This window comes from Octopus bimaculoides, chromosome 3, assembly GCF_046866305.1.
Source record: "Octopus bimaculoides isolate indiv1 chromosome 3, ASM4686630v1, whole genome shotgun sequence".
In the NCBI taxonomy this organism is placed as follows: Eukaryota; Metazoa; Mollusca; class Cephalopoda; order Octopoda; family Octopodidae; genus Octopus; species Octopus bimaculoides.
Window position 1 is genome coordinate 27,069,762 of NC_142930.1, and position 25,000 is coordinate 27,094,761.

The 25,000-nt window shown below is 33.9% G+C and overlaps 1 protein-coding gene across 1 annotated transcript in view; it reads right to left on the bottom strand.

Moving 5' to 3' along the window:
• The window catches only part of LOC106867182 (collagen alpha-1(XII) chain), a 94,442-nt gene that overhangs the window by 49,881 nt on the left and 19,561 nt on the right, over window positions 1-25,000 (bottom strand). Inside the window, exons 3-11 of the mRNA XM_089348742.1 lie at window positions 23,846-23,860; window positions 18,402-18,968; window positions 15,556-15,570; window positions 13,811-14,064; window positions 9,666-9,973; window positions 8,409-8,680; window positions 3,900-4,093; window positions 2,841-3,012; window positions 1,088-1,099 (exon numbers count right to left, since the gene is read on the bottom strand). Coding sequence (XP_089204868.1) covers window positions 1,088-1,099; window positions 2,841-3,012; window positions 3,900-4,093; window positions 8,409-8,680; window positions 9,666-9,973; window positions 13,811-14,064; window positions 15,556-15,570; window positions 18,402-18,968; window positions 23,846-23,860 — 1,809 coding nt within the window. The remainder of the gene's footprint in view (window positions 1-1,087; window positions 1,100-2,840; window positions 3,013-3,899; window positions 4,094-8,408; window positions 8,681-9,665; window positions 9,974-13,810; window positions 14,065-15,555; window positions 15,571-18,401; window positions 18,969-23,845; window positions 23,861-25,000) is intronic.

Here is a 25,000-nt window from a genome sequence, read left to right on the forward strand (position 1 = left end):
AATATATATAATACATATATATACATATATATATACATACATATGTATATAGATGTATATATACGTACATATATATACGTATATATATATATATATACATATATATATACACATACGTACATATATCTATATCTATATCTATATCTATATATATATATATATATATATATATATATATATACATGCATACATACACACACATTTATATATATGGATATAAGGATGAAGACATATGTCTACATATTTCAATAATTTTATGAGTGAACCCGACATGAATACAATCAAACTTACATTTTTCATCGCTTTCCAGTAAACAAGATTTGCATTGAAACTAGAATGCCAGCGTTTTCATTTCTGACTTTGATTTGAAGAAATCTCATCGGAAGATTTGAAGGAATCACTCAGAAACGCGGCAGATCACAGATAGTGAGTTAACAAAGAATATGAAATGACAAAAATTTCACTCAAGGTATCTATTTTAGTAGTAGTAGTAGTTGTTGTAGTAGTAGTAGTAGTGGCAGTGGTGGTGGTGGTGGTGGTGGTATTGTTGTCGTTGCTCGTGGTGGTGGTAATAGTGATTTATATTTTGTTGTTGGCACTCCGTCGCTTACGACGTCGAGGGTTCCAGTTGATCCGATCAACGGAACAGCCTGCTCGTGAAATTAACGTGCAAGTGGCTGAGCATTCCACAGACACGTGTACCCTTAGCGTAGTTCTCGGGGATATTCAGCGTGACACAGTGTGACAAGGCTGACCCTTTGAATCACAGGCACAACAGAAACAGGAAGAAAGATTGAGAGAAAGTTGTGGTGAAAGAGTACAGCAGGTTTCACCACCATCCCCTGCCGGAGCCTCGTGGAGCTTTAGGTGTTTTCGCTCAATAAACACTCACAACGCCCGGTCTGGGAATCGAAACCGCGATCCTATGACCGCGAGTCCGCTGCCCTAACCACTGGGCCGTTGCGCCTCCACGATTTATATTTATAATTGTCGGTATTCTGAGGGCACGCATAGATAGAGGAACAAACAAACGAGTACATGATTTGTTTGATGATGAAATAGAAAGAAAGTGAAAGTTTTGACTTACTTGGTGCTGGTGCTTTTGGATCATGAAAGAAAATAAAATTGAAAGTAAGTATAAAATATTCTGAATAGGCATTTTAAATTACAGATATAAAATTCTTTCTATTATAGAATTAAAATTCATAACAGTGATTATACTTTTATTTGTTTCATTGCAAATAAAAATTTAAACATGTGCAATGTATTTTTGCCATCGGACGTTTTACAATATTTAGAGATTAAACTTTTTACATTGGTTTATTATATTCTGTATCGTGTATTTTGCTATTATGCTGCTTAATAAGTACATACAAGAGGCCAAATTGAGCCGAGCTTAACCTTGCTTTAATCCATTTACAGTTGATAAAACAAACTGGACAATTGACGTGTTGATGACGTCTATCTAATTAGATATTGTCTTACATCCAGAAAAATCAATCGGTTCTTTTTTCCGATAGCATTTCAATTTCTGAGAATTTATTCTTATGATTGTCACCCCTTCCTATATGAAGCTGGTCATATTTGCGATTTGATTATTATGATACATCCTTTTAGGACGAAGAAAATTTTAAATAATCCAGAAATAATATTGGATGCTAAAAATATGTGTACTTCACGTGGAAGAAACTTCTGAGTATCTGTGTTTGTGCGTTTATGTGTATAGGTGTGCGTTTATGTGTATAGGAAATTTTTAGTAGTAGGATATTGGTAGTTGTAAAATTGTCACAACGAAATTCATCTCACTTAATGAAACATGAAAATGTAAATGCTAAAATTTGGACCATGATGATAAAGATAAGAATAAAGCTGTTTGTGTGTGTGTGTGTGTGTGTGTGTGTGTGTGTGTGTGTGTGGCTTAGTGGTTAGGGTATTCGGTTCTCGATCGTATGTCCACGAGTTCAATTCTTGGCGGTGCGTTGTGCAAGACACTTTATTTTACGTTGCCCCAGTCCAGTCAGGTGGGAAAAGTGAGTTGTCTTGTCGCATTCTGTGTTACACTGAATCTCCATGAGGAGTATGAGGAATGTGTTAAGGAAACGCATGTCTGTGGACTTCTTAAGGACTTTCACGTTAATTTCATGAGCAAGATCTTGTGCTGATCGGAACCTTCGTCGTTGAGACCGACAGAGCGCCATATATATATATATGAATCTATAAATGTATATGTGTACACACACAAACATGCACCCCCCCCACACACACACACACATATATTTATATTTGTTTAATGAGAGATACGTAAAATGGAATATACGAGAACTTTTATGAAACTCTACAATTACTTCGACCTATCTAGTATCAATCCATCACGAGTAGGATACTTAATAACTTGTTCAAGAGCATCCGAGGGTGCAAATGTTTCTCTTCGAGTGATAAATAGGTATAACTCTTTAAAGTAACAGAAGCATAAAAAGAAAAACGAATACTCAACACAGCGAAAAATTATTGAATATAACCGTTAAGACAAAATCGGTCAATGTTGAACGTCTCTTTTTGATTCTCTTGAAGCTGGTGACATAACAAACACTGTGAAAGTCAACGTGCTTTGCAAGTAAGCTACCAGGTATGAACCATTCATTTTATTATCTAAGATATATAAATGAATATATATTTATATGCGTGTATGTGTGTTTGCGTGTATGTCTCGTGTGTGTGTATGTGTGTATGTATGTGTGTGTGTGTGTATGCGTTTGTATGTGTGTGTGTGTGTGTGTGTGTGTGTGTGTGTGTGTGTGTATGAAAACTCAAAAGATTAAATCAACTGTTAATGTACTTACCGACACATTTTCCCCTCTTGATAACATCTCCTTTCTTACATTTACACACGCGATTTCCATTTACCGCTTGACACACAGAAAATTTAGGACAAGGTCTTGACGCTTTAATTCTGCCATTGTTCCTGCATGAAATTCTCCTTGAGCAATCGTTCAACAGGAAGCTTGAACCTCGCTAGTAAAAAAATTAATCAGACAAATATTATATTGTGCGTGTGATCGCACGGAATAGTTAAGATATTTATATGTATACAAGAGTGTTTGTATTTGGATATATACGAAAGAGAAATGCAAATAACTGATAAATACTTATTGGGCTATACCTTCGATTATAAATATCTAAGGCACATATAGATTTGTTTTACTCCAACACAAGTTGTAACAAATGTTATAATAGCAGTATGGAATCATTTTCTTTTATGTCCTTAGAATATATTTATGCCCAATGACATATGTGTATGTGAATGAATGGGTGCGATGTGTGTCTGGATGGATATGTATGAATTTTAAAGCCCCTCATTACATTTAATTAGCATGTTTTCAAAATTTTCTTCACCATAAAAGAATATGAAACAAAATCATTTAACTGTTTCACGAAAACCAGCATTGAAATAAATTTGAGAATTTGATAAATTCTCTTTATCTGTAATCAGATTGCTTTTGCATGATGTCAATTTATTGTACACCTTAAAAGTGAATACCACTCAATCGAAATAATATATTAAAATGTTGACACTCTATGCCGTTGTTTCAAACCATACTTTCTTTGATAAGTTTTAGTATTTTCCAACCCACTATAGACAGACTTACGCTGTCACACATACTATAAAATTGCATATATTAGTTGTACAAATATATATGTACACATCGTTTATTAGATACTTCTAGATAATATACTTGGATCTATGAATATAGACATATGCCTGATTAACATTTTTATTCATGATACTCCATTGTTTTCCTATGCGAGAGTGAGTGTTTTGTAAACTAATTCCACTTAAATTTTTATGAGATTTATCAGGACTGGAAAATATTTGTTAACATTGCATGCGTTGTACTTACTTTTATGTATAATCCCTTGTATTTACAGCCACAAGATGAGACTCGAACACATTCTGTTCCACTAAGTATGAACCCCTTTTTGCATACACAGGCTTCTGTAAATTTTCCAATGCGAGGGACTCTTCTATTATAGCATGATGGTTGATATATAGGAGTGGAGAACTTATACACCATATTTTTACGGCACTGTAATTCTGCGTGGAGAAGAATAGATAAAATATGTAATTCATCTTTATTGTATAACATGCAGTATAAATCAATGATTACGCTGACTGGAATGTGTAGACTCGAATATCTTATAATAAATCGCAATGTGTTGCCTGCCGCACACGTGAGGCAAGAGAGACTGAAACACCAAACGTAGTGGGTATGAGAGACAGGCGGAGATCTGCTGGTATATTCAAGAAAATTAAATTGAAAACTTTTATCTTAAATAATATTTATCAAGATCATCCAATATAAACAAAGGGAAAAAGGAATAGGAAAGAAAACGGCCTAAAAAAGTAATCTAGAAGCCCAATATATTAAAAGCAAATAATCTACCATCTTAGAGCTACGAGGTCCGTTGCTTAAATTGGATGCTCTTTGTTTTTTTACCCTTATGAAGCTCCGTGCATTAATTCGAATGTCCTATGAAAATGAAGAATTTTATTTTCACAATTATTTATAGACAGCGTTTGGCAACGGGTGCAGAAAAGGCCGTAAAATTTGTTAGGTAACCTATTTGTTATGTCATGCTTTGTATTCAAATATAAGCAATAAATATGGTCCAATCGATGTGTTTGTTAATCTGAGATGTTCTCCATTTTCTGATTATTTGTCTATATACATGTATACATACATACATACATACATACATACACACACACACACACACACACACACACACACACACACACACACACACACATATATATATATATATATATATATATATATATATATATATATATATATATATATATATATATATGTATATATATATAGGACTTTCTCACCTTCCCGAGCGTCAAACTAATACACCTGCTTGATGTTTATACACTTGTCTTAGTCTTTTGTTTTTCGGTAAATATCAGCTGTGTATATATATTTCAAATATTGAAGATGTAATTTTCTTGTAAGGGATTAAAAGAAAAATCCGGATATCAACTGGTGTTATCAAATATATTGCGATAAAGTTCCGCAATATATATGGATAAACTGTCCAATAATGTATAAAGTTAATACAGTATAAGAAAAGAAAGAGAAATATAATGGATATTTCGTTAATTTTATTTGTCACGATGAAAAAATGTAATAATGTAAGATTTAAGATTTAAAGTAAGAAAATCAACAAAAGAAACAAGCATAAAAGAATCCTATATATGTTTCAGCTCGGCCATTAGGTTCGGATCATCGCCATTCAAGCGGATATCATCAGTTTAGATGCTAACTTTCTGGTGATGAGCAACGAATTTACGTTTAGTAGCTCAGTATCAGTGTTGGGTTTATCACTGTATCTTGTTTCCCAGCGTGAAAAACAGTTGGCAAGGAAATAGTATTAATGCAATTATATCGTCATAACTGCTGTTGATTACTTTTTTGACCGACAGGAAAAAAGCTTCTTCATAGATGGAATTTAAATGCTGCAACACCGATGGAAAAAAATGTGTGGCACGCAGGAGAGGCTATGTTGAAAAACAAAACCTCATTTGTTCAACAGCAAACTATGAAGTTTTCATCCGAACACTGTATTTACTCATGTATGTTTATGTATGAATGTACACACATACATACATATAGATATGCACATGCGCACATAGATGCGCGCATACCTACGTACATAAACACGTTCTTACATACGCACAAAAACATACATATATATACATTTAGTGAGAGAATGTTAGACAAAGGTTAACGTATATATACATATCCAAATAATTGCATATATGTATTTATGCATTATATATATACATGTATATATATATATATATATATATATATATATATATATATATATATATATATATATATATATATATATTAAAACATAGGGTAATATTGAATGTCCACGTTAGTGGTCAACGTTATATATATATATATACATATATATATATATATATATATATATATATTTATATGTATATATATATATATATATATATATATATATATATATATATATATATATATATATATATATATACACACACACACACATATATACATTTATATATACATTCACATATATAGATACACTCGTATGTATACACATACATATATACATATATGTATATACGTACATATATATGCGTTTATATATATCAATATATATGTACATATATATATATATACACATATATACATATATACATAAATATATACATACTTGATAAATTCTTATAAAGATTTTATCGTATATTTAAAATTGTAAATTTAACCTGAATATATTCAGTCCTGAATTTTATTCTGAAAAAGCACGTGTACTGAGATGCAATTCGAAAAGTCCGCCTCTTACATAGATATATAAGAATAAACAATTTTCTATGTACTATGCTGGATACATGGAGTGTTCGTCTGGAATGCTGATCTTTTGCTTATTTTTATGTGTCTTGACTATACGTGTACTGAAGAATAAAGAGTGCAAAATGCGGTACTGATTACAAAATCATGAAAAACCGTTAAGTCTGTTTTTAGGAGGCTCGCTTCGAGAATTGCATTCCCTCGCGTTCTGTAAAATGTGTTTATTATGGTAATTTGACGTTTCGAATCCCTCCTAGCGTGAGGCATCTATGAATAGTAATGCCCTTAATATAAATCAATATATTTATAGGGAATAATTAATAAAGTTTTCCCTTATGAGGTTATTTTCATGCTAACTACTTGATAAGTTCTTATAAAGATTTTAATCTACATTTAAAAAAAGTATATATATAGACACACTCACAGACATATACATATATACATACATACACAAACACATACACACATGCACACACACACACGCACACACACACATACACACACACAAACACACACACACACACGTATACAGACAGACACACACACACACACACACACACACACACACATATATATATATATATATATATATATATATATACACGCACATATACACATGCTCGCGCTCACTGGCTCACAAGCATACATGCAAACATGTGCTGGTCCTTGGTCAAGCGTTTTCCATATCATCCTTAGGCCAACCAAAGACTTTTGTGTATATTCGGTGGACGGAAATTGGAAGAAGTCGATCAAATCTGTGTATGTATGATCAATAAGTGTCCGGACTGTTGCAATACTAAGAAGATGGAGTAAGCAGGATGAAGCCGCGAAGCAAAGATTGACGTTGACCTCCGTTGTGCTAGCGCACTAAGTTTTAACGTTCCAGTTCACTTCTGCTGTTTGCAGCAGTGCTTGGAAAGAAGGTGTGTAGCGTGTGATCCTCACATTGCCCATGACAGAGGAAGTTGCAATACATGCTCATAGACCTACGCTAAGTTGCAGAAAGAGTATGGAGAGGAGTATATGAGCTGCACATAAATATACAATGGTTCAGACGTTTCCGAGATGGCCCAAAATAATGTAGATGTTGACGAACGTTCTGGGAGACCCGCGACCAGCAGAACTGAGAAAAACATTGCAGATCTGCGTGCAGCTCAAGGGAAAAATCGTCGAGTCACATTCCGTGAGTTATCAGATTATGTGCGGATTATTTACGGTTCATTAACTATTACCGATTTGAGTATAAGACGCGTGTCTGCCTAGTTTGTGCCAATACTGCTTTTAGCTGACAAAAAAGACACCCAAGTTTCAATTGCACCAGACCTCCTACACTGTGTCGAGAACGATGAAAACGTTTTGAAAACATTGCGCAGGCCTCTGAGCAGGTATCACTAAGCGTTTGGCAACGTTTGATGGAAAACCTCTGCTCCATTTTGTCTGTCATGTTCAATGCGATACTGACACGCTACATACCTTCTTTTCAAGCACTGCAGTAAGCAGTGAAAGTCAGCTATGTGAGCTAGAACGTTGAAAATTAGTGCGCCTGCACAACATAGCTGAAGGTCAACCTCTGCGAAGCAGCTTTACTCTGCGTTCTTTAGGTTCGTTACTATCGTATGCAATATATATATACGTACATGCGTGCGTGCATTTGTACATGCATATATACATACGTATATACATACATTTATACATACAAACATACATACATGCATACATGCATTCCGTTTGATTTTTATGAACATAGTTGAAATAAAACTGTTTAAACGATTTTATAATGCATTGAGCATCGAATATAGATAAAAAAATTTCAAAACATCTGCGTAAATATTTAAGATTTCGTGGTTTCAACTCTAATACATATTACTACGAAATTTCAACAGCTTGTCTGCCGTCTTATTTATGGACCCCATCCAAAAACGTTTCGCCATTCTATGGTATTCTACATTAAAACTGATATTTATACAATTTCGCTGCATTTAAATAGGAACATAACAGTCAACTTACTACATTTAAGTGCTTTCCTCCAGTTTACTAAAACGCCAATTGCTTCACAATTCTGGGCGAATGCTTCAAACGAACGACATATAACTTGTTTCTTTAATCCTTTGTCCTTGTTATAAGCACAAGCGTCTATTTTGCAGGATTGGTAAAACTTGACAGCAGTTGAAAATATAGACTTAAGGCAGTTTTTAAAGATACCTCTCTTATTGATAATTTCGTTGCAACGCCGAATTGCGTGTTTATTACATGTAACACTTACATCTGTTGACTGACATCTGTAAATACATAAGAATATTTGTGTGAAATATATTAACAATGGTTTGAAATTCTGGTACAAAGCCAGTAGGTGTCGTGGGAGTGGCTACATCGATTACATTGACCTCAGTGTTGAACTGGTCTTTATTTTCTCGACCTACATCGACCCATATCGATGCAAGGCAAAGTCGACCTCAGCAGAATTTGAACTCAGCACATACAGACGCAGGAAATGCGGCTAGGCATTTTGCACGGCTTGCCAACTAATTTTACCAGTTGGCTGCCTTGCGAAATATATTACTAACAATAAAATAAAAAACAATTCAGGAAACAAATTTTATTGCAAAATGTAAAAAAGAATAAGCTTGTATTCTAGATATACAGATAAATATAGAAATTCGAATTTTGTATGTAATTTCATTAGAAATTTAAATTCAATGAACAACAAAATGGCCGTTTGTCTCAGAGAAAATAACATGTTCCAACAAGCTCCTTCGATTCGTAATGGAGACAAATTCAGTATTTTTTGTTATTTTGTTGCTAAGATTGGGCAATTGGGGGAAGAAATGCGTATCGTCTTCATCCGTATCTCTTTACATATACTTGTTCCATCGTATAGGCGGAATCATTCGTTCAGTTATAACACTGGAATTGGACTTTACATATGAAAGTGATTCGATGTAAATATATAATCTTATGCTAATATGTGATTTATATTCCAGAAAACTGAACTTTACGTATGTATAAGACTTAAGTATATCGATGTATACATTTAAATGTGAAAACTTTTTTATGTTCGTTAATACAAGACATGTTTGCATGAAACTGAGAGATGTTTAATTAATGCGACCGTTTAGTTGTTAGTATGTTGAGAAACTATAATTATAGTAATCAGGGTTCCTTTTTATTGATATATAAAACATTTTGTCACGAACGAGGACAGTCATTAAGTACAAACACCGAACGAAGCTAAAATGGAAGAAAATTGCGAAAGTTTACACTTACTTCTTCTGAGGTTTATCACTATCATCAAGAACTTCATAGCTTTTACCGATGAGAGAATATTTGTTTCTTCGTTTTGATACGTTTACCCCAGCTTTTGTGCGCCAGTCATCTTTCTTGCCATTGCAATCACCACATATTCCTGTGAGTTGTCTTCTGTAAGTACCGGGAACTTTGACAATGACACGATGGTTCCCATCAAATTTCACTTGAAGACGGAAAGCAGTTTCGGCTCTTACCCAACCAGCAGCATATTTTACTGTGAATCCCAAATAATTATTGATTGGCATTTGAAAGTACACGCCATTCACCTGTGAGTAAAACGATAGAAATGATCGTATAATTAAACATCAAGTCATGCTAATACAACAAATGAGATACTTGGACATCTTTGTCACAAAATCTACAGACATTCAATTGAACGACAGGCTGATAATTATATACAACAATTTGTGAACGATTCCTCACTCCTTCATTTTCGTTTCTTTTCTATACTGACTTGCCCATTCTAAAGTTTATATCTGTGCGTGCATCTCTCTTTCTCCTTTCTGTTTTCTTTTCTCTCTCTCACACACTTGATTATATTTATACACACGTGTGCGTCTGTGTGTGTCTATATATGTATATATATATATATATATATATATATATATATATCATCATCATCGTTTAACGTCCGCTTTCCATGCTAGCATGGGTTGGACGATTTGACTGAGGACTGGTGAAACCGGATGGCAACACCAGGCTCCAGTCTGATTTGGCAGAGTTTCTACAGCTGGATGCCCTTCCTAACGCCAACCACTCAGAGAGTGTAGTGGGTGCTTTTACGTGTCACCCGCACGAAAACGGCCACGCTCGAAATGGTGTCTTTTATGTGCCACCCGCACAAGCCAGTCCAGGGGCACTGGCAACGATCTCGCTCGAAAATCCTACAGGAGCCAGTCAGGCGGTACTGGCAACGGCCACGCTCAAAATGGTGCATCTCATGTGCCACCCGCACAAGAACCAGTCCAGGGGCACTGGCAACGATCTTACTTGGCTTGCCGGGTCTTCTCACGCACAGCCCATTTCCAAAGGTCTCGGTCCGTATATATATATATATATATATATATATATATATATATATATATATATATATATATATATATATATATATATATATATATATATATATATATATATATATGTATATATATATATATATACATTTATATATATACATATATATGTATTTGCAGCTAACTCGGCCGGATACAAAGAGGTTTATTATGTTGAACCTGATTGTGCCAATATTAAGACAGGCACGAATTATAAGAATAATAAGTATAAGAATAAGTTAAGCGAAAATAAGTAAAATAAACCCAGAGATTGTCATAAACGTAACATAGGTAATTTAAATTTTTTTCAGAATTATACAAATAACTGTGATAACTCTAAAGATGATAATGTATGGATCATGGATCATACTCCCTTTTGGTTAATAAATAAACTCACGTACAATGCTTTCAGATGTAGCCATTTTCTTAGGCATACGTTTTTCTGGTTTAAATGAATTATAAATTTCAGTATGATCGGGTATTATAATATAATATTAGGTTTAAAAAACAGAATATATTAACTGTATTATTTATCACTAATAATCTAATTGTATATTTGTATTTATTTACTAAAGTTTCTAGAGATAATATAATATAGATTTCCATTAGTTTAGAATTTAATACCAGGAATCAATAATTTGTATTACTTGACTGTTTATAATTAATAATGTTATTAGGGTTTTCTCCCTTAGACGGACTTTTATTTGAAGAGGAATTTTGAATATGGATCAGCCTTAGAGACTATAAATTTTTTTTGGTGTTTACTTTTTACCCTGAGGATGTGTAACGTAATTTACTTATTTAACTTGAAATAAGAGTTGAATTTGATCTTATACAGAAATGTTTACATAGGTAATAAACTTTAATACATATGGATATTAGCGTCAAAACTCTTATTTAAATATATATATATATATATATATGTGTGTGTGTGTGTGTGTGTGTGTGTGTGTGTGTGTGTGTGTGTGTGTGTGTGTGTGTGTGTGTGTGTATGCATGTATATAATGAAGATCATGGAAAAACCTTTGCCTATATGCTGAAAATGGAAGCTAAATCATCTAACCACTTTAGGTCATCACCAGATCGAAGGAGTAAGCTAACGCAAATTCATAAAAATACAGTATTATCCCTGGATTCATCAATTTCTAGATTAGCCTAATGGCTTTTCCTCATCAGGAGAGGAAACTGAGCGCAATAAATGAAATATTTATACAAACCCACAGGAAAGCAAACGCAAAGCCAAGGTTACATATAAATACCACAAATACCTCAACAACATTGGTATACGGTCAGGGTAGACCATAAGTGACTAGACAACCCAGAAGTGAATGAGAATTATTCAATTTATAACAAAAAATGCTAAAATCATTAAAATTTTATCAGTGGCCACCATATAAATATAGACCTATTAAGGTGAAATCATATAAATAATTATAATAAAAGGCATTTCAACTTGCCTCTAATTTTGGTGATGACGTGGTTAGACGATGTAGCGTCACTTTCCAGCAGATAGGCAAGATTTTTTTTATGACCTTTATCATAATCATTTATAAGATTTCACCTTAACAGGACTACATTTCTATGCTGGCCACTGATAAAATTAATGATTTTATCCTTTATTATTATTATTATTATTATTATTATTATTATTATTATTATTATTATTATTATTATTATTATTATTATTGTAATATATATATATATATATATATATATATATATATGCATGTACGTATATTTATGTACATATTTACGTATCTATATTCATGCATATACATATAAATACTTTCCTTAGAAACATGGAAACCTGAAAAATGACCACCTATATAGTACAACAGTTACCTATTAACCAAAATGCTACGTTGCGTCCTGGCATGCTTTCATTCTTAAGTGAAATGTCACTGATTTCAATTTTCCATTCATCCTTCGGCGTTGATTATATGTGTAACTAAATATTGGGATCGTCATTATCGATTTCCTCCTTTCCCAAAATTGCTGGCCTTGTGCCAAACTTTGGAACCGTTGAGGCGGTGAGCAGTCAGAATCGTTAGTATTACGACAAGGCGAACGATCTGCAGCTAAACATATCTTCCGGTTTTAAGTTCTGAACATAAATGTCACAGATGTTGACTTACCATTCCTCCTTTTGGAGTTGTTAAAATAAGTACATGTTGAGAAATGAGGTTGATTATATTTCCTTAATCCTCTCATAAAATTACTGGCGTTGTTTTGAATTCGAAAACTGTCATTATTAATACAATCCCAGTTGCAAATTGAAAATCACCTGAGATCGGATTTCCTTTTATTTCCCAGTGGCAGATAAAATAAAATGCCAGGGAAGTAAGGTAGTTGGGTCACTTCCCAACCATATGGCTTTTAGTTCAGTCTCAGTGCGTGGCGACTGCGGCAACTGTCTTCTGCTATATCTCCTACAATCCTGAGCATGAACGAAGTGTTTGATTACTCAACAGGAAAAAAGGGGATGTGAGAGTTATGGTTAAGAGACTTATGATTAAGGGCCGTGTAGCAGGCTCATAAGAGGGTACTGAGTGTCATAACAGAAAGAAACATATGGAAATGGCACGAGGTGTGACACGCAGACACAGACAGTGAGAGGGACATATAGAGAGTGAAAAAGAGATAGAAGGAAAGAGATATAAAGGGCAAGAGAGAGAGAGAGGAAGAGAGAGAGAGAAAGAGAGAGAGAGAGAGGAAGAGAGAGAGAGAAAGAGAGAGAGAGAGAAAGTGAGAGAGAGAGAGAGAGAGAGAGAGAGAGAAATTTAGAATGGGACAAAATGAGTTTGAGGCGGAGAAAGGTAGAGAGATAGTGGTGTTGAAAGAGATGAAGAAAGAATTAACGTGAAGAACATGAGTATAAATATGTGTTTGGATGCGTATGTGTGAGTCTGTGTGATTCATTGTTAGACTTAAATGGTGTCGTAAGTTGGCGCATATTTCACTTGTACTACGTTTCCAGTAGTAAAAATGAAATTATCTAATGTCTGTTTAGATTATTGTGCAACAACGAAAATAACTTCAATTATTTCTTACAGTGATTCTTCTTCTTGGTAGCAAGCGCAGCGTGTTGTTACCGAGCTTTACATCGACAAGACGTGTATAAGATACTCTCTTATTTCTTCCACGATGTTCATTTTTCACTTCTACTTTAAAATTCGGAAATTTAGTTCCTGGGAGAGGTGTTGCCAGTGTGTATTTACACGTTCCCATAAAATGAATCATCTGACCGTCAAATGTTTTGTAATGAGGATCTCCAGATGCTGAACATACACAAGGTCTAGTAGCAACTGAAACAAAATAAATATGATTGTATTGACTCAGCATTTGAAAGTGCATTGTCTGTGTATCGAGAATATTAGAAGACAATAAATAAATTAAACCTAAATACTTTCGCTTCACATGCACATCTATCATATCGATTTAATATTTGTTTTCATTAAATGCTATCATTCACATCTAGTATTTTGTAAATTTCTGTGACACCATTTTAAATTGTAAAACACATTTTGTTATTTCATCTGCAGGTCTCAAATTCCGCCGAGTTCTTGTTTGCCTTTCTACCTTTAGGAGTCGCTGAAATAAATAGATGTTGAGCGCTGTGATTAATGTCATTGACTCGCCCCTGCTCAAAAATTGCTGGCTTCATTCCAAAGTTTGAAATTAATTTGTAAGCAAAGTGAGCTGGCAGAATCATTAGCATGTTGGGCCAAGTGCTTTGCGACACTTTTCTCGTATTTACGTTCGAGTTTTATTTCCGCCGAGGTCGACATTTCCTTTCATCATTTAGGGATCAAGGAAAGAAATATCAGGTGAGCACTGGGTCAATGTAATTGATTTATACCTTACTCAAATTTGCTAGCTTTGTACCAATATTTGAAAGCACGATTTATGCACAATGTCATAAAATCAGAGAGTGTATTTAGCCGAATATACAGAGAAAACTATTAGAGTAATATTATATTTCATTACATTAAATGGAAGAAATGCAAAGCTAACACCGTTAGAATATGATATGTAAAAGTGCATGCCATCAAAGTGACACTGGGGTAAAATATACGAAACCCCAACATGACTACCTGTATGATAATGGTACACCAGGCACATGCATCGCAACAATACATGCACGACATGGTTATCTCACATGAGGATAAACAGCGTATGACCTTGCAGGTGTAACCCAGTTAGAATTTGCAACAGGTCGTATAGTCCAACCCGGTCAAAATGCCTCTGAATAAGAGTTGTTTAGGGATGTTGAATGAAACAGCCCTGTTTCCAGCGGTGAATTATCCAAAGCTCAAAGAATTCCCCTTAATACATGGCTATGATGCTACCCCACTACTTGTGCTCGTTATCAGAGATGCATATATCGTCAGCAATTAAGGGACATGCTTAAGTGATTAAGGTCAAACAACTGACAAGCAAATCTCTGGTATTCAGCAGAATATAAGCTGTAGTCCATCTTTTATACAAAGACCAAACAATGTAGATGATAACACCTCCAATCAGACAAGGTCAGAAGCCATAAGAACTAGTGTCTAATCATTATTATTATTATTATTATTATTATTATTATTATTATTATTATTATTATTATTTGTGGTGGTGGTGGTGGTGGTAGTGATGGTGGTGGTAGTGATGGTAGTAGTAGCGGAGTAGTTGTAAAATACGTAGTAGCAGTGGAAAGAGTAAAATGAATTTCTATTTGGTTGGAAAATTTAATTGTGAGACATGTAAAGGTAAATAGAAACACTCAAAATATTAAGTCAGGAGATACTTACTTAGCACTGGTGGCACTGGAAATGAAAAGTAAAAATATAATGAATTAGTTCCTTGTCATAAATATTTCGTATTACAACTATACAAATCTATTCCAGATTATGAATATTTTAATAATTGGATAATGAATACTTGAATATGTTTCCTCAATATTCTAATAATGATTCAGTATTTTACGTAGGATATGGGCAGTTCCCATGAGCACTATCTTTTGAACTTCAGCCATTTTGGGGTTTCCTGGTATCTGAGCTAGGTAGTAATCAGCCCGTTTCGCTGTCATTCCCAGGGCACCTATGACAAAAGGTATTGTTTTCGTCTTCAGATTCCACATTTTGCTAATTTCTATTTCAAGATCTTTATATTTGCTCAGTTTTTGGTAGGTCTTGACAGATACGTTTATATCGATTGGGACAGTCATATCAATGAGGAGGCATGATTTTTGTCTGAAGTCTTTCAGTATGATGTCTGGCCTATTTGCGTCTATCTTTCTGTCAGTTTGAATGATGAAGTTCCAGAGGAGTGCAATGTGATCATTTTCAAGTACTGGGGGCGGTTTGTGTTCCCACCAGTTTTTATCATGGGGCAAGTCCAGGTTTTTGCATATTACCCAGTGAATATATTGTGCAGCTCTATCATGCCTGTTGAGATTATTATTATTATTATTATTATTATTATTATTATTATTATTATTATTATTATTATTATTATTATTTGTGGTGGTGTTGGTGGTAGTGATGATAGTAGTAGCAGAGTAGTTGTAAAATAAGTAGTAGCAGAGTATTCATAAAATATGTAGTAGCAGTGGAAAGAGTAAAGTGAATTTCTATTTGGCTGGAAAATTTAATTGTGAGACATGTAAAGTTAAATAGAAACACTTAAAATATTAAGTCAGCAGATACTTACTTGGCACTTGTGGTGCTTGAAATGAAAAGTAAAAATATAATGAATTAGTTCCTTGTCATAAGTATTTCGTATTACATCTATACAAATCTATTCTAGATTATGAATATTTTAATAATTGGATAATGAATACTTGAATATGTTTCCTCAATATTCTAATAATGATTCATACTTATTGTGTCATGCGTTCTTTCCAAGTGTTATATTGAATATAATTTCTATGACACTGGCATACATATCAGAAATGTTCTCGCGATTATCTGTATAATAAATAAATGAGCACATTCATATCCTTAATCACGTTCTCTGGCGTGTGAAATTGTGGTCGGGAAGAACGTTTCTATGTAACAATTTTTATGTGTATTTATTTACACGATCAATAGCTATATAGTTCTTTTCAATCGTACAATGTTTCCCGGAATATCCACGTTTATATGAACATGTGTATGTTTTGCTACGTCTCCTGCAAACTCCACCATTCTTGCATGTTTTTGAGTCACATGGATTAGCTAGAAATTGAAATATAAATATTCCAGCCATCGTATAAAGATTGCTACAGTAAACGAAATGTTTCTGTGGCTAATAATCCAGCAAAGTAACCAGGAATCCAGAAATCCGTTGAAGTGAAAAATTTATTTATAACCAATTAAAATTTCCTAAAATCTGAATTTATAGTATCCATAGTATTCACTTCCCTCGGACGACAAAACAGCACACTATTTTAGGTGTCAAAACCGATAACATTATTATCTTTTGAATATTTTATATTAATTTAAAAATATGAATTCATTGCAGCTTCCGAAAATGGTATGAAAGGACATTTTAATCCCTTTTCAACATAATTATGGATTATTACACCATTGAAAAATTTATTACATTTTAATTATATTCAACAATGCACATTTAGTTTTCCTTTACAACGTGATTCTGAAACTAAAACTATTCTTACACTAACACTGCCTCGCAATCTACATTTTATTACTTAAAATACATAGACTTTATGATCGCAGATATATGTAATTACGTATCGTATGAATGAAATTATGTATTTATGAATGGAGGTTATGACCACAGGCTTTATATATGCTAGTATCTCCACTGCCATGCTGAATATAATTTCTATGAGATAGCATGTATATTAGAACGTTTTCTAGTTATCAATAAGCTTTGTAAATAACTGACTACATTCATATCGTTAGTTATGTGCTCTCACCGTGAGACTGGACTCAGGAGACATGTTACTGTACAACAATTGCATCTGTTATTTTAAATATCAATGACTAACCTTATTTACTTAAAAATTCAATAGTTAAAAGTTTCTTACCAATTGTACAATGTTTCCCGGAATATCCACGTTTACACGTGCATTTGTATGTTTGGCTACGTCTTCTGCACACTCCACCATTTTTGCATGGTTTTGCCTCACATGGATGAACTAGAAATTAAAATATAAATAAATACTCAGCCATCGTTTAAAAGTTGCTACAATACATGAAAATTATCTGTGGCAAGTTTCCAGCAAGGTAGCCGGGAGACCAGAGATCCATCGAAGTGAAACTTTTATTCATAACCAAGCAAATTTCCCTAAAATCTGAATCTATTGTATTTTAAGTGTGAAAATGGATAGCATTATCGTCTTTTGAATATATATATCATATCAACCTAAAAATATGAATTCATTGCAATTACATAACAAGTCATCAAAGGACATTTTAATACTTTTTCAACATAATTACGCATTATTTCACCATTGAAAAATTTATTACATTTTAAATATATTCAATAATACACATTTAGTTTTCCTTTACAACGTGATTCTGAAACTAAAACTATTATTACACTAACACTGCCTCGCAATCTACACCATTTTGAGCATCATGAATAGTTATGAATTGTATTGTGAGTGTGAGAAATTCTACAATCTGTAGATACAAAACATTATACATACCATTACAAGTTCTTTTAACCAATTGCTTCACGATGGAACTAAGAACATTAAAGTTTTTAACTGCGAACACATGATCTCGGCTTGGTGAACTACCAATAATTTTCAATTCATACTGTCTAATTCCTTTGCCAACTCCGATAGCAAACACAATGGTGCCACTTTTTCGTAATTCCAATGCTGCTTTTTTAGTTTTACTGAGGATATTCGATTTGCCATCAGTTAGAATGAGAGCAATGTTCGGGACACGTTTTCTATCCCCTGCCCTTCGTGTGAATGAACTTCTCCTCAAGTAATTAAGAGCTAAATGTGTATTCGTTCCTCCTCTTCGGTACCCTATTCTATTGATTGCCTTGAGTAGATTCTTCTTGTTATAATACCTATTCATCTTAAACTGCGATTTGACCTTCCAGCTGAATGTAATGGCTCCTACACGAATTTTGTTTTTTCCAATGTTAAAAGGTTTTACTAGATTTTGTGCAAATCTTTTCACTTTCGCGAAGTTCTTAGACCCAACACTGCCAGAATCATCCAGGACGAGCATAACATCAGCAACTGCCTTTTCACAACCTACAAAAGAAAGATAAATATTTGATGTCTGAATTATTCGAAGAATAGTGTAAAGGACAACATTTTGAGATTTTCATGTTGAAATTCCGTGCAATGGTGTTTCTATTCCTTTATATGTTGTAGTAGTTCATCTTCCCAAGAATACTTTATGGCAATGATTATCTTTGCAATTAGTATGATTACGCATTTTGTTGTGAAGTTTCGTGAACTGTAGAGTCAAGTTTTAAAACAAACACATAATTTTCTTATGGTTTCTTAAACATTTTCTAGAACAGCACTGTGCAAAACCAAATATATGTCACCTTAGGCATAGCACCAACTTGAACTTCTAACTTAGTGTCTCTTGAGGTTTCTGGGTGAAACATGGAACCAAATTGTACAAATGCAAAGCCAGAGTCAAACATAAAATAATAATAATAAAATTTTTAATAATAATAATAATAATAATGATAAAAATAATAATAATAACAATAATAATAATAATAATAATAACCCAGACCGTAGAGATGTATAATAGTGTACAAAAAGCACCAATCCAGAACACCACAGACAAACATATGAATGAAAAGGAAGGCAAAACAAATATAAAGCCTGGAAATAACGAAGGGAAACCTAATAATTACGATACTATGAAAATGAAAATAACCGAAGAACTGAAAACCACAGATCTTAGAATGGACCACAGATTATATCTCCCAAAAATCAAAATAGACAATAAAACAACATCAATAATAAATAGCATAAACCTGGCCGTCACGGAACTAACAACCACAGAAACAACAGGCAATATCACTGAGCTAAATGACATGATATATGCGGCAGCCACTGCAGCCACAAAAGAAGCAGGGTACTCACTCAAACCCATCCGAACAGGAGTTCTACCACCCAAACAGACCTTGTGGATAAATAACATCCAGAACAAAAATAAAAAAAAGAGAAAAGATTTATCGATTCTCAACGAAATTAGTAAACAATCAACACTACTAAGTAACAAGAAGAAAACAAAAATACTGTACAAATACAGCATTACAGAAAAAGACTTACCTGAGGCAAAAGAAAAACTAAAGCAAGACATCCTTGCCAAAGCACAGAGGATCCGCCGGTATGAGAAACGCCAACGTTTCTTTGAACAAAACAAACAGTTCAAATCCAACCCCAAAAAACTCTACCAAGAACTGGGTAAAAATAAAATAGACATTACTTCAGCACCAACAGCAGAAGAACTAGAGAAATTCTGGAAACAAATATGGTCGGTGAAGCAACAACCCCAAAAAAGGACCATTAAAACAACGAACTTAGCACCTGAGCAACTCTGGGCCCCTATAACAACTGAAGAGGTCACCCAGACACTGCAAAGACTAAGCAACTGGAAGGCACCTGGACACGACAAGATCCCCAATTTCTGGTTAAAACACCTGCCAGCAATGCATAAAAAGCTGGCAGAAAACTTTAACAACATAATAGCAGATCCAGAGACAATGCCTGAATGGCTCACAAAAGGGAAAACCATCTTAATCCCCAAATCCACGGAAACGGAGAAACCACAAAACTATAGACCTATAACCTGTCTCCCTACGATCTACAAAGCCTTTACTGCAATAATATCGCAGAGATTGAGTAAACACCTGGAAAATAACAACCTGTTTCCAGAAGAGCAGAAGGGATGCTGCAAGGGCTCATACTGCTGTAAAGATCAATTATTGATCAATAAAGCCATAACTGAAGACAGCCGCAGAAAGAAGAAAGGCCTCAGTATGGCCTGGGTGGACTACCAAAAGGCTTTCGACAGTGTTCCCCACACGTGGATTCTGGAAATACTAGCCATAAACAAGGTGGCACCAATTATCATAAAATACATAGAGCACTCAATGAACAAATGGCAGACAGTGCTACAGCTCCAAACAAAAGAGGGACTTGTGAAAACGAAAGCCATCCCCATTAGAAGAGGAATATTCCAGGGAGACACGCTCTCTCCACTCCTGTTCTGCCTGGCACTCACACCTTTAACAGAATTGCTAAATAGAACTGGATGCGGTTACAAATGCTATGGAAAAACAGTCAGCCACCTTCTATATATGGATGACCTAAAATTATATGCAAAAAACGACAAAGAGCTAGAAACACCACTACAGACAGTACACGGCTTTACCAAGGAAATAGAAATGAAATTCGGATTAGAAAAATGTGCCAAAGCAACCCTGAAAAGAGGAAAATTAGTTAAAAGTAGCAATATAACACTAGATAAAGCCAATGAAATAAGAGAACTAGACGAAAGCCAACCATATAAGTATTTAGGAGTCAATGAACTAGATAGGATACAACATACACAAATGAAAGAAAAAATAAAGAAAGAGTACTATAGACGAGTTAGATCAATACTAAAAACAGAGCTCAATGCTAAAAACAAGATAATGGGTATCAACACTTTAGCTGTCCCAGTTATAAGCTACAGCTACAACATCCTTAACTGGACACTAAACGAACTATGTAAAATAGACAGGAAAACAAGAAAAATAATGACAGGATATAGGATGCACCACCCAAAATCTGACATAGAAAGGCTATATATACAACGCACAGAAGGTGGCAGGGGTCTTATACAGCTAGAAAACTATTATAAAATAACCACTATAGGACTGCAAAAATACCTACTCCAGAAGCAAGGGAAACTAATACAGATAGCCACAAAACACGAGGAAAACAAAAAACTGTTTTCAGTATTTAAGGAAGCTGACAAATACAAACAAGAAATCAATCTACCTAACAAATACGAAGAAGAAGAAGAAGAAACAACAAAAGCTATAAAACAAATGAAATCCAAACTAAAACTAGAACAGCAACGGACCATGATAAAACGATGGCAAGAAAAGCCCCTACATGGTAAATACTGGGCTAAACTAAATGCGAAAGAAATAGACAGAGAAAAATCCCAGCAATGGCTGAGAAGCTCAGGACTCAAAGCAGAGACTGAAGGATTTTTAATTGCTGCACAAGACCAAAGCCTCCCCACCAGAAATTACCAAAAACACATAATGAAAAGAAATATAACAAGTAACTGTAGAATATGTGGAGATCGACAAGAAACAATAAATCATATTATCTCTGGCTGCCCAGTCCTGGCTAAGAAGGAATATATCCACAGACACGACAGAGCTGGGACCTATATACACTGGAAGCTATGCCAACATTATGGAATAACAACAGAAAAAAGATGGTATAAACACACGCCAGAAAAGGTCACAGAAAACGAGAAAGCAACCATACTCTGGGATATGCCAATACACACAGATAGAGAAATTAAGGCAAATAGACCAGATATAGTTGTCAAAGATCATGAAGAAAAAAAATGCTTTCTAATTGATGTATCAATACCAGCAGATGACAACGTTTCTCTAAAAGAAATGGAAAAACTTTCAAAATACAAAGACCTGGAAATAGAGATAACTCGAATGTGGAATCTAAAAACAGAAACAATTCCTATCATAGTAGGTGCCTTAGGTATAATAAAAAAATATTCAGACAAATACATAACAAAAATAGCAGGACTTACAAATATATATAACATACAGAAAATTGCACTACTGGGTACTGCACACATCCTACGCAAAACACTTTCAATACAGTAAACATAAGAGCACCACAGCAAACCACAGCACATACCCAAGGCGCACAGAGCTGCGCTCGGTAGTGAAGTGAAAGCACGTTATAAAAATAAAACTACTGAATAATAATAATAATAATAATAGTAATGATGATAATAATAATAATCATAATAAAAATAATATTATAACATCGGAATATACCTTAGGAATGAGAACACAGGTTCGAAATTTCCCCAAGACACATGATGAAGGCTTGAGGCTATATCAGCCGAAATGTTGTGTTAATACAAACAAGATGAGGACAAATAGCCGTCAAATGTAAATAATGTACATAATGGGGGATGTAAAATTTATTACGGGGTTTAAACAGTTAGTTGAACGTGCTGATGTATAGGAGAGTTAGGAACATAATTTTCGCAGAGGGTTTATGTTCTGATGGTGAGCTTCAAGAATGTCGCAGAGAGAGGGGCAAGAGAGATAGCGGGAGATGATGGTGGTGGCGGGGGTAGTGGCGGTGGAGGTGGTGATGGTGAGTGCGTAGTGAACAAAATTTCGTTTTAAATGAACTAATTTTATTTTTAGGTTACCTGTCACTTAATGTTTGCCATTCACTTTAGAAAAAAAAAGACCAGTTTCCCCTTCGCCTGTCATATGCAATGTCCATCAACAATCAAAAGTGAAGACATTAGAAAAAGTGAAACTATTCCTGTCTGCACTTGAATTCGGCCATCATCAGCCATATTTAATATTCTCAACGGCTGGCAAATTATGTGATGTGGGAGTTAACGTTATCAACACTGACAAACAAGCGAAAAGGAGAGAGAGAACCTACAGGAAGAAAATGTTGTGCTAAGAGGTATTGTATTGAAAGGTGTGCGCAATTTGAAATGTGTATTGGCTGTGACTCATCGCCTTGGCTTATAAGTTACCAACGATTTCGTTTTTAGAGTGTAATATACGATATTAAATATTTTACCCCCGTGAAATTGTGACTCCTATATTTTACATATAAAATAAATTTATACAAAGTGTTGTTCTCTAGTACATGAATTATACATATAAAATGCATTAAGTAATTCTGGTAATGCAATTTCGTTCACTTTCCAATGTATTTCAATGAGCGACTATCATTTGATACACATACAACACAGGCTACACTTTCAGGAGTTTCCGATAAATTTTTAGGGAATGACCTAATAGGTTTACTATTAATTCCGTGGAATATTCACGGGTTACGCTACTACCTATAAAAGAAGAAACGAAGCAGACACTCACCTTTAACTGTTGTTACTTTTGGCGAAGAATGTTGTAAATGAAAGGAAAAATAAATTAGTTATATTTCATATTTTCATTTGTTATGGAGAATAAAACAAAATATATTTTGTAGGTAGTTTCACAATTTATATTTCAAGTCTTTCCCCCTGAATATATTCATTAGGTTACACTACTATAATCATAATACAATATAGTGTAAATAGATGTGCATATATTTATGAGATTTGCACTTAATCTCAGCTGTCACAGTGTGTTTGTGGACTAGCTTTTAACCGTATACATGCTACAGTTAAAATCTGTGAATTCAAAACCAGTATATACAAACACATATATATTATATACCACCGAGCGTCAAGAGACAGCTGTTGAATTCGTAAAACGGTTACTCAACACCTGTAATCCATAATATCATATATAAACCGTGTTAGTCGGACGTTTTACCATTCATATAAACGTACAGTTTTTTAGTTAAATATATTTAATATTTTTGTAAGTCAAATTTGCTTGTCCTTACATTTACGCAAATACATACATACACACATCCATCCATACATCCATCCCTCCATATATATATATGTTCATATATATATACATATTTGCATTAATACTTACACACACACACACACACACACACACATATATATATATATATATATATGCATATATATATATATATATATATATATATATACATACATCTATATAGATATATGTATATTTATATATATATATATATATATATATATATATGCATCGATATGTACATAGATATAATTTATATATGCTTATGCATATGTTGATATATATATATATATATATATATATATATATATATATAATAGATAAATTCACATTCACATTCAATTTAGCTTTATGATCTTATGTACGTATCATCGTGAAAACCCGTTTTAGAACGATGTGAGGCAATTGCTTAGTAGTAGTAGTTATAGTAACAGTATTAGTAGCAGCAGCAGCAGTAACTGCCTTAGTAGCAGCAACAGCAGCAGTAGTAGTAGTATTAGTAGTATTAGTATTAGTATTAGTAGTAGTAGTAGTAGTAGTAGTACTGGAATGAATTTTCAACAGTTGATTTATCAAATAGACAGACGCTTTAATTTACAAATTGAGGGAAGTATGTATATACTTACTTGTTAC